General features: G+C 36.2%; 1 protein-coding gene across 8 annotated transcripts in view; it reads right to left on the bottom strand.

The window, feature by feature from the left end:
• Positions 1-12,150, bottom strand: part of TRDMT1 (tRNA aspartic acid methyltransferase 1) — a 45,629-nt gene that overhangs the window by 14,089 nt on the left and 19,390 nt on the right. For 4 of the 8 annotated variants that reach the window (XR_012633212.1, XR_012633211.1, XR_012633210.1 and 1 more), the window contains 5 exons: positions 9,880-9,989; positions 6,556-6,627; positions 2,764-2,829; positions 1,157-1,226; positions 196-279 (listed from right to left, as the gene is read on the bottom strand). Coding sequence is in view for 2 of the 8 variants with exons in the window: in XM_074900199.1 (XP_074756300.1) it covers positions 196-279; positions 1,157-1,226; positions 2,764-2,829; positions 6,556-6,627; positions 8,101-8,177; positions 9,880-9,989 (479 nt within the window). In the remaining 6 variants the exon portion in view is untranslated. Of the gene's footprint in view, positions 1-195; positions 280-1,156; positions 1,227-2,763; positions 2,830-6,555; positions 6,628-8,100; positions 8,178-9,879; positions 9,990-12,150 lie in introns of all 8 variants that reach the window. The other 4 variants (XR_012633213.1, XR_012633208.1, XM_074900199.1 and 1 more) reach the window with 2 other exon arrangements.

The following is a 12,150-nucleotide window of genomic DNA, read 5'->3' as shown; positions in this document are numbered from 1 at the left end:
TCTAGCCCACTATCAGCCACTGGCATGCATTTCAGTCCTTACAAAACTCAGGCTGAAAAAAGACAGACAGAACTTAACTTTTCTGTTGATACTACTTATCCCTCCCTCCATTCATCAACACACACCACTAAACTGAGAAAGTAATGCTCAATCTCCATAAAACAAAGCAAATTCAAGTAACACTAATACACTCACCTGACCAGGAGCTTGAAAAGAAAACGGTTCTTGGTGAAGCTTTGCAATTAGAAAATATCGCAGCCTAGAATTGGGAATGCCAAGCTGCAAGCAAAATCCACAAGACTTTAGTCCATGCGATAAAGAGAGAAAAAAGCTTTATAGCATCATACAAGTTATCTACCATTATATACAGTAATAGAACTATGCCACACTAATAGTATCCTAAACACTTATAACTTCCATGCCTAGCTATTTTCAAGGAAACAAGTGGGCAGTTATTCTTTGCACCTCATGGGTTTTACTTTCTCTGTAGATGAACAGGAATGTAAACAAACTTTCATGCAAAGAAAGGAAAAAAATGGCATGCATCACCATTTCTTGGTACAGGTGCTACTGTTTTCCATTAAAAAAGCAAAAGACATCTCCTTGTCCTTTTGAACAAGGATTATAAGACATCTAACAATGAAAAAAATGCACCACAACTGGTTTTCAAGCTACCCTCTATCAGCTTCTCTAATATATACAGTACTTCACTGATCCTATTCAGTCCTGTGCAATCTGAAATGTCTCTCAACTCTTTTTCCAGTTGCCAGGGAAACATGCAAACAAAGGCCCTCCTCCCACAAATGACACAGTCACATTTTCCATGCTGGGAAATTCAGAGGCATCAGCATTTCTGAAGCAATGAGGCTCCTGCAGGGAAAACCACCTTCCTGGTCATGGTGTAAATTCATGCCTTTTAAAAAAATATCAAATGGTAGCAAAGCAGTATGGGACTAGTATCTGAACAATAACAGCAGTATGGTTATGTCAGTATACTGATGAGAAATCAGATGTCTTGCCAGATGGTTTTCTCATTCAAAAGAGTATCTTCAGCTCTGAGCATGACTGCTTTCTAATACAACAGATCATTTTCACATGTTCTTGGCTCAGTGCAGTCTGAACAGTTAAATAATATTAAAGCAATTTCAGTACTCACACAGGTTGGAGACAAGAGAAATTCTTGATATTTAAATCCACATGTTTCTAGTGTTTGCAAAAGTTCATTTCTGGCAGTGAAAAGAATCAAAAAGTAATTACTCCCTTCATACAAACTTTAGGCCCTTTTTTATCCTAAATAAAAAAACATTAAATGCAACACCTTAGATACCAAAACATTCAGCACATTCAGTGAAAGAACTGGACAGAGAATTACAGATATGAAGTCATCCATTTCTGAACTTGAGGAAACAACATACAAAATTTATTGTTACTGTAGTCAAAAATTACTGCTACACATTCACAGATGTCTCACACCTACTTCGGTACAAACACCCCTTCAAAAAATATGCCATCTCTAGAAGAGTACTTACAGTGTGTCAACAAGAAAGATAAACAGAGGGCAATACATTCTCTTTATTGTGAATTATAAACCAGGAGATTACAACCCCTACAAATAGCTCACTAGTTTCCCTCTGGTCACATACATGGCATCAGCGAAACCTAACAAAAGGGCTAACTCAAGGGATGACAAAAATTGGTGGCTTTGATAATAACAGTGAGGTAAGACTGTACTTTATAAACCATGGAAAATCACTACAATGGAAATCTTAAAAAGACTTGTCTTTTCTATTCCATGCAGACTGCACCAGGCTAGAACTATACAAAAAGCAGGAGCTGTGACCTGTACCTGGCACTGTATGTGACACTGCACCCCAAGTGTTATAAGAGAAAGCAAGCGTTCTGACTGGGGTGTTTTCTGAACTACAACTTGTTCCAGCTTGTTCCAAACACTAGCCAGTGAGCAATAGCCTAGGGAATCACAGGGTCTACAGCAGCAGCCTGCACCTCCAACAAAATGTTGAAGTATTCACAGAGGACTGCTGCACACTGGTTACACAGAGCGCTGAACGTGTTTCCCAGCTGCCTGCCATGTTCATTAAGGAACATGATATGCAGACTGGCTGCCCTCTTGGTGCTTTAAGGAAGGAATTCTGGCAAGGAATGAGAAAGAAGATCACAACTCCCTGTTGCCTGCTTTGCCCACAAGAGAGGAGAATGCTCCTGCTGTCATTAGGTAACATTGACAACTTTCCTCTTCCACATTTCAGACAAAGACTATATACAGTCTTCATCCTGTATCTCTGGACCATTTGATGGCAACCTTGAATCAGTGATAATCTGCCATCAACAAAGGGACTGAAGAAAGCCTCTGTACTGTACTGTGATCTTAACACAAGATACTATGAACTCCTGTCATGGCTAAAACTCCAAAACCTCCAAATGCTATACCTATTATTATCGCTCTTTGAAAAAATCCATAATGACCCTTTCTAAAGGACACTGGATCATCAAATAAAATTAATGCAGTCAACTTGTTATAACATATTTTATCGGCTTAGAGAAATAAATAGCTAATTAGAAAGTTCTTTTTACAACCTAAGATTTTCATTCCTAAATTAAAATAATATTTTTAATCCACAGCTGCTAGCTCTCCTATCTCACTACTTTGTTAACTTGAATTCTAGGAAATAAAAATCCTGCCTTCCCCCTTCTAAAGAAAATTTTCTTTATAAAAAACTAAAATTTGCATAAATTAGACTTTACCTTGCAGAAGAGGATTCAAATCCTTTAACATTTTCTAAAAGTAGGTATTTTGGAAGCTTCTGGAGTCTACAAGGGGGAAAAAAAAAAGATCAACAAATTACAGTAACAAGATGTAAAACACATTATATTCACCCAGATTTTTTTTTAGCTACGAGAAAGATCAAAGTATTTCCATATCATGGTAGCTGTTAAAGTTTAATATCCTTGAAAAAACAAGTACCTCAATTTTCAAGGTTGCCTAGATCGAATTATTTCCAACTCAATTAAATACATGGACTGCTGGTAATTATGAAATCAAACAAAACCCACTTATATTCAGTTGGTCTGCTGTACCCTCCTGTATCCCATGCACGTACTTCTGAAAATGCTTACCAATGTTCATTTCCTAAAGCATAATATTATTATTCAACAGATTGAGTTTGTAATAGGAAAGATAATTGTTGGGGGAAAAAAAGGTCACTATTTAGCCATGGAACAGAGAACTTTTGTTTTAAAGTGCTTAAACCTAAAAACAATGTCAAAATGTTATATCAACTTCAGTGATAACACATCAGAACCAGTATTCATTTAATTGCTTTAAGAAATACATGTTTAGAGATCAAACTGCAGATACTCTCAATTTTTTATACTTTATTTTTTCATTTTGATGGGATGGAGGGGAAGGAGGCGCCTGAGGTTTAGCAAGATCAGTGCAGAGGTCTGGAAAAAGGCTCATTCCAAAACCAGCATATTAAATCTCTGGAGAAGGAACATGCCCAAACTGCCAGGGACCATTCTAACAATTTAGAAGCATCAATGATTCAGATTCAAGTCTCTGGGAACATTCCCTTGCACTGATTAATTCGCGAGTAAGCTAATGTAGACACAGTATGTCTGTCACACACTGGGTTCTCAAAACAACATATAGAAACAGGATACTAATGCCACCAGACAGTAACTCCATGCTTATTTAAGTCAGTAAGTGTCTTTGGACTTCCACTGGAACAAATTACAGCAGAATTTGTTTTAGCACGTTCTTAACTATCAACTGAAGACATTCACATGAAGAATTAAACAACTAAAGCATTTCACAAGAAATTGGAAAGCATACAAGATGCTACATAAAATTTAAAAACACTAAAAATAATAGTGAAAAAATAAAAGTAAACTGAATAAAGCAGCAGCAGCCAAATTCCCTGCAGAGGAACGGAGAATATAATTGTTGGTATGTTTACCCACACTCATCATCACCACCTACTATGAAACTTTAAAAATAAGTAATTAATCCAGAGCATAGCCTGAAATGCAAGAGCTCATACAGGATCAACAGACCACAAGACAAGTAATCATTATAAAAAGAGCACATGTTAAGTAACTGGCAGGTATTAACATTACAAATGTGTCTGTTAGCATTAGATTTCCCTGGGTTATGGCTTGGACATGATAAACAGACAGTATCCGGACCACCTGGGTCAGAATGCTGGCTAAGAGCTCCAAGGATTTCCTAGGTCTTTCCAGATTCTGAAATTGTCCTTTCTATGTCTCTAATATTTGTTTTTCCAGGCTATCTTTGAGCCTCATTTCACCAACATTTCATTATAAAAGGCTGAACATAAGGTAGGAACAGCCAAAAGACAAGAAATTATTTTATAGTTTCCATAAATTGAACACATGCCATATACCAATTTAGAATGCAAAATGGTAACTCCTATATTAAGAATTACCCTTTTTTGGGCTGAAATACTCCATTCTGAATGTCTGGCAAACACGTCATATCCAAAATATACACAAACACTATCTCAGTAAAACATAAATCTATTGGAACTGAAAAACTCTGCAGAAGCCACCATCCTGAACATATTACAGGCTGCTTATACTAAGTACTGCCTCAGGAAACAACCTGCCCAAGGGAGATAAGGGACACCAGCAAGGTCTCATGGGGTGCTGAGATAAAGCACCACAACCAAGCCCAGCATCTTTGCATCGTCATGACGAAAAACATATGCTCTGCAGTGTCTAAAGCTTTGGTTTTGAGAAGGAAAACCTTCTGCCCTAGCAACCATATAGCAACGTTTCCATATTAATGCACAACAGTGTCGCAAAAGCAGCCAGCCTCTTAACTGTGTCTCAGTTTAACGGAAAGAAATACTGAGGTCAGGATTCCCTTAAGGATAAGGAAGGGACTATTATTCCTATAAATTATTAATTTACACACTATCTGCTCTTTTTAACTTACCGTTTTGAAAGGTCAGTCTGGAGGACTGAGTAACATTCCTTGTTCCAGAAAAGACATCCTTTGCAACTTTTAAAAACCCACGTTGACTCCCTATTTTTGTGTCTCTGATAGAAGCAGGGATATATTAATGATCTTTGTTTTTACCTACTGACCTACTGTCTAACTTACTAAGCTAAAGAATCTGTATTATGTTGTGTGTTGTCTGCCGCAGATTTCTTAGGTGGCCCCAGCCAAGCCACTCAGCCCTTCTGTGTCTGTGTTCTCTAACTGCTGATGACAAGGGCAAAGAAGAGGTAGTCGCATTTAATGTTGCTGGTTGAAAAAAAGTTGTTTCGGGAAGAAGGATGAACACCCTTTTCTCCCAGTGTTAACAGCAGTTTGAAAGAAAGGTTGCTGTTGGTACTAGTCTCCTTCTGTGCTGAAAGCGTTATTTAAAAAACAAACAAACAAACAAACAAACAAAAAAACGGCCAGCCAAACCTCCCTTCGTCCTCCTCCAATTCTGACAAGATTAACCAATGAAGGAATATACAGAGAGCAGCTGTTCTGGTCTCCAGCAGAAGCGGGGCTGCCAGGAATGGCGTCTGGTGGACTGTAACTGACACAAATGCTCAGGCTCATGCCAATTGGTGCCCAATGGACATCTCAATCCAGAAGCAGAGATTTCAACTGGATAACATCCCTGAGCAACTGCTTGTTCCACTTCCCCAGGGAAGGTTCTTACAGTGCTGTGCATCTTCTTCCCAAAAAAGACTACAAGCCTTGCTTGGAGCTAATTTTTAACACTCTCAAGAAGAACAGTTTAAGTCAGCAAAACCCACTTTGTTTGGATTTACTGTTTCAAAATTTAAGGCGTAAATAATATAAATAATTATGGCTATTTTATTAGAAACTGGGGTCTGACCAGGCAAAAATGACAGATCAATACAAAGAAAAGAGCACTGTTCAGACAATGCACTGCTATTTGAATTCTTTAATATTACTTCTCAAACCAAGAGACTGTATTACAAACCAAAAATACGCAATCTTCCCCCAAGATATTTTGGTGCCCCAGCACCACAAGGCAGAATAGACACTTTAAGAAAGAATGAAAGGGGTCGGAAGACATAATGTATTGTGCAGTCAATAACATTTTTAAACAAACTTTCAAATATTACCTACTCAAAAGGTGACTAAATGTTGAATTAAAGCTTTTTTAACCTGGTATTTCAAACAATTTTCATGTTTCCATAATGCCTATTAGCGAACTATTACATTACCTACTTCTGTTTCTACATAAAGTCAGTGCAAGATCGATGTTGAACTGAAAATAAGTAACTCAAATTGTTTTTCATTTATGATACAGTTTAAACAGACACACAATAAAAAGAAAACCAGACAATTAATACACAGTAACTATGAGATGGTAATGGCATTAGTAAAATACAAGTTACATATGATCATGTGAAAACAAATAAGTAATACAACACAATACTAGTAGTATCCCTATAAAATATTATAGATTATTTGTCTTGCTGAAATATAAAAGATGTACTTAGTTACAACAAAGGCTTAAGAAGGTAGAAGTTCATTTATACCTTGGGAGAATATCAAGGATATAGAGAAAGCTCTTTGTCCGTGGATCGGATACATCACCTTGCAGGCCAGTTCTAAGAAAAAATGAAGAAACACCTGTGTATTATCCAGAACAGACTGACATTTGACTTAAATCTTTCTAAGAATGCTGACACTTTTTGCTTTGAGTTTCAAAAGGGGATTCTGCAAAAGCACCATGTACAGACATGAGGACCTGCTTACAAAAGCAGTGTCCTAAGAAATGCTCTAAGGAATGAATGTCTAACCCTGGAATCCATCAGCTCACAGCAAGGTTAAAATTGAAGCATTCAGGAACAAAATCCATTCCCCAGTCTGCAAACTGTTTAGCATTCCGGTCTTGTCCAGCAAACCCTTGAACATACTTGGCTCTCAAAGAACAAAACACCCCCACTGGGTTCCTGGGAATACCCCAATATTTTACATTGAATATATTATTTCTATGAATTAAAGCCTCAGTGCTCACCTCTTCACAGGATTGAGCCCCACATGAATAACTCTGCAACCAATTTTCTAACAATAAACTGGACAGCTCATGTAGGTTATAAAAATGATATAATATAATGATTCCAGGCCTGTGTTACTCTAACTTGTATTATCTCTTAAAAAAGAATAAAGCCTTGGTAGAAGCACTTTAGCATGTTTCTAAATTAATTTGTCACACAAAGATTTTTCTTTTTACTGTATTATAAAAATAATAATAGTTTGAATGAATGATTCCTATATACATCATACGTTTACACAAATACATTTGTATAGATCATCATGACTTCAGCAGGATTTCTTTTTAATCTTAGGGCATTCAATGAGATATACATTCTTACACAAGCAGTTCCATCATTAACAGACTTTTTCATGAAGTTACTACTTTACATTAGTACAGTTACCAGCCTCTTACCTCCACTGGTCGCTGCTGTCAAATGATATGAATTTGAAACTAATCTGACAAATAACATCTCAGTAAATTCAGTACTTAATGGGCAAAACATTCCTCTATATCATCCACAAAATAATTTCAAAGCCATTATCCTCCCAGTTTTAGATAAAAAAGAAATACTCCTCAAAATAAATTATTAGTCTGCACATGCATTTTTCAAAGTGCAAATAAAACCAGATTACACTCTTAGTCTCAGACAGAAGTGAGACATTCCAATCCTCCTTCTGGAGTTGCCTCAGGAAAAGATTATATTGATAACTAAAGGGAAAGGAAATAGTCCTAAACAGCAAAATCTGTGAATTTCACTGTTAGAGGACAATATAGTATGTAAAATAGGTGCTGTAAGAATCTTACCTAATTTAAACTAAATTAAAATATATATATTACAAGAAATGCAATCAATAATTAAGATTCTAATTGCTGCATTTCTTTTGCTTCAGTAAACATCACAGTGAACAGAGCTACTATGTCTTTGCTCAGGAAAAAAAAGATACACAGATGAACCACACATAGTGTCACTCTTGAAAACATTTCTCCTTTATCAGCACATATTGTAATAACTGAACTTTTCTCCAAAGAGTGCTATATCTACCTTGTAAATGGCTGACAGGGAGGACTCATCAAAATCATATCAAAAGATAATCTGTCAAATTCTTTCAGTGTTATGCCCTGAATAAGGAAAAAAAATAAAAGAATGTTGAGTGTTGTAAACTGTATGAAACTCTCAAGTCATCTTTCAGATCAAATTACCTCTCTTACTTCCACTATATGCTGCTTCTAGTAAAAATGGATCTAATCTCTCCTTTAACCTAGTAATTTCCATCTTTTCTATCTTGTCAAACCATACAATGCAAATATGCATTATTTGCTTTGAATATGAATCAAAACCACTAATGATGTTAGCATCTATACATAACAATGAAGTTTTTATCTACTGATTCTTTCAGAAGAGGTGTGTAGTGGTTCTTTCAGTAGATCACATGAAAATGCTGACTAGCTATTTCTCCCCATTCCTCTTCCAAATAAAGTATTGTTATTCAGATATTAAGTCTTCATACATTAAAACCATTATTAGTATATACAAAACAGGTGACAAAATCATTAGATCTTCTCAAAAGACAAAGTATGTGCACAGAAGAGTAGTTCAAGTGTTCACATGAAAATTTTTACAGGTCCAAACTGTGGGTTTCAACTCTTAGGAGCTCACTACCAATGCACCCTGTAAAGTTTAGTTTTTAAAATTCTAGTTTTTGTCCAGCAGAAATCTGTCAAAGATTTTATATGGCTGAAAGCTTCACTTTGAGAAAATATTTCTGTTCAGAGAAGAAAGAATTAGGTCTGTGGCACGAATTAATTACACAGTTACAAGTTCCTCTAGACTAAATTTTAAAAAACACTAGAAGGACAACATATTAAGGAGTCAAGAAGAAAGAAGAAGGATAATGATCAAGTAACTATGAGCTGGACAAAGAAATCACTGCCTTATATATTTTGGAGAATATCTATATAACAAACATAACATAACTGCCCACAGAAACCAGACAAAAGCTGCTATTTTTTCCAATAAATTTGAAGAAGATCTTACTGACTGTAATCTGCTCTTATCTACTATAAGGAGACACAGGCAAGCATTCTTGTTCTTTTCCCACAGAACACTGTAAACTGTCACTTAGCCTGTTATTATCAAGTGCTGAATAAGCATTTAACCTTTAGCCACCTATTTAAGTCTTACTTAAGATGGTGTCTTAAAACAAATTAAGTATTACTGTCATGTTGTAAAACTGTAAAAGAAGATTAGTAAGTATATAGTAATTTCTAACTAAATCCAGGCAAAATCACATGCCTAGTTTGCCCCTCAGTTATTAAAAAAGAATCTAATTTTACCTAGTTCTTCTCCATATAATCTGGACAGAATTCCTAAAACATTTGATCTATTGAGCCCACAAAAAACCACAAAACTGACCCATCCAGTATATTTTCTTGTGTTTTACCAAGCTCAACTATAACTACAAAAGGAGGTATGCCTTTAAGTAATTTAATTAAATTCTTTCAAAATACATAAAAAATATTTTTTTTAATCAAAAAATATTATTTTTGTCATTCTTTTATTGATGGTAAGCATTCCTCTCGACATTCATGTAACATTTCTTGATGCAGCAGTCAAGACTTTCAGGAAGAGACTGCAGTGAGTATGCCTCTAACTTCAACAAGCAACTATAGCACAAGAAATCAAAGCTATTGTAAAACTGTTCTATTCATAACAACATAAATTAAATCTTTTTGTTTCTCCCTTTACTAATAAAGATAGTGAAGACAACTTATTTCTGCAAATACCAGACTGACTAGAGTAAAAAAGACATTCATTACTCACCTCAATTGTTTTTGCCCATAACGGCGTGCTGGGAAAGTTGTGCTTATAGACTTCATTGGCAAGAGTGTTCACATCAACAGCAGCAACAACTTCTGCAGATGTGCAGCTTTCTAAAATTAAAAAAAGAATTTGAAAACTGTAGCTTCTCTTGGAAAATTGTGTTTGTTCACTTGCGCTACAGCTATGCTCAAAATCAAAAGGGAAATCACATAATCAAACTCTGCTGTGCTGCCTTTAAAACTTAGTATGAAAAATGTACCATGTTTCTAATTGTATGGTAAATACTTCCCTTCCTTATATATCCAAAAATGGAACTTAACTGCATACTTAATTTGTAGATACAGTCACACATAAACTCCAAACAGGGTGCATCTCTACAACATTCCCACCTTCACCCAGCTGGTCTCTGGGGCCACCAAGTTCCTTCCTTATCTAATGGAACGCAGCATGAGCGAACTTGCCAAGCCCCCCTGCCACTGCCTGAGCCTCTCCAGCCACTGACAACTTATGGAAACTAAATGTGGTATCTTAGAAATATACTACTCCTCATGGTGAAAAAAACGGCACCAATAAATATGTTTGAGGTACATCTACTCTTGCAATAAAACTTTAAGAAGTTGCCCAAAAAACATTTGTGCTTATATGCCAATAAAACCTTGGGCCTTGAACACAACTGCTGCTTCCTTTGAGTTCAAGGTCTGCAAAATACCAAACACTTTGAAGGACAACATTTGGCAGCTCCTCTTTTGATATCAAAGGAAGTTCTTCTGGACACTTAGTAGATTTGTCACAGCATGCTCTCTTCTTTTCAGTAACATCTCTAAGAGCTAAAATCCTGAAGGAAAAATACACTAAAAAGAATGTAAATAGGCAATGGTTAATTTATAGAGTAACAGAATAATAGGTTCTACAGAAGCCAAAGACATAAAAAGAACAGTGTTTAATTCACTGCTCATCATGTCACACTATTTATTATTACTAAGCACAATACCTTCACTGAGGCTTTTTAATCCAGAAAGATAGGCTGTGGTCACCGTTATAGCCACATGCAGAGAACAGTGACCATATTTCCTGATAGACGAGACCAGTTTCAACCACTGAGAAATTTACATCATGGTACCATTACAAAGCCCCAGATGAAACACAGGCGATTTTAAAACATTTTTTGTGAGCAAAAAAGAAACAAGGCAAATAGCCACATGCCTTTGAGTAGTCTCACAATGCTCAAGTAACATATTAACAAATGACCTTATGAGACATCTTATGAGTTCCAGCTAGCCAGCTAATTATTTACAGTTTGAGAGGATAAAAATACAACTATGATGTCCCCAGTGGATTTAGTTTTGAGTAATGCAGTTATCATCCATCTACTATCTTTCAGGTTTTCAAGGCCACCTTATTCAAAATTAAGATGAAAGAGAAATCTGGGTACTGGAAAGATTGCAGCAGGCATTATAACAAAGACCAGCCCAGTTCTCCTGGGTTTACTTAGCGCAACAGAGGGCAAAAAGGAGTTTCACAAGAAAAAGATTTACAGACAGCTGCCCATTAAGGATCAACATATAAATCATTATTCATAGTTACTGTCTTGACATTTTGACTGTAAATTGTAACGGAAGTATTAAATAGAGATGCATGCACCATGCCAACAGAATGACTACACCTGAGATTACAGAACAGGTACGTTAACACTGACATCTAGCGTGAAAAGAACATCACCTTAGCAGGCTGACTGACTCAATTTACAAGCATATTCAAGAACCAACACTTTCATCTTCCTAAAACAAAGCTGTAACACCTAAGTAATGGAAACAAACTTCAAGTGTTGTTTAAGAGACTTTCTCATTTATTCTTTCAGTTCTTAAAATACCCCAACAAGCTGATCCTTACTGCATGTTCCAGGCACTCCAGAAGAGGGGGAAAAAAAAATCAAGAACCTCAAATTATTATCTAAATTAACAACAATTAAAAATGACAATTGGAAAGGCAGGCAGTGTGCTTTCTCTCACAACTCATGATACAGACACTCACCCTTTTACTAACATCAATCCAATCTCTCCCTGCATATATACAGAAAAAAAAAAAGAACTGGGGATTTGCATCAAGGGACTACACAGACCCAAATGCCTGGAAATACTGAAAGAGAGCACATAGCTAATAGTCATTCATTGAAGCCCCTTACAACGCAATGCAATGCTCAGTGTAAACCAGAGGTGTTTACCCACATGGAAAAGGCACAAGTACTTTCCCTGAACTATTCCACCCAACATC

The sequence above is a fragment of the Athene noctua genome, chromosome 2, assembly GCF_965140245.1.
Source record: "Athene noctua chromosome 2, bAthNoc1.hap1.1, whole genome shotgun sequence".
Taxonomy (NCBI): Eukaryota; Metazoa; Chordata; class Aves; order Strigiformes; family Strigidae; genus Athene; species Athene noctua.
This window is presented reverse-complemented; position numbering and strand designations above follow the sequence as displayed.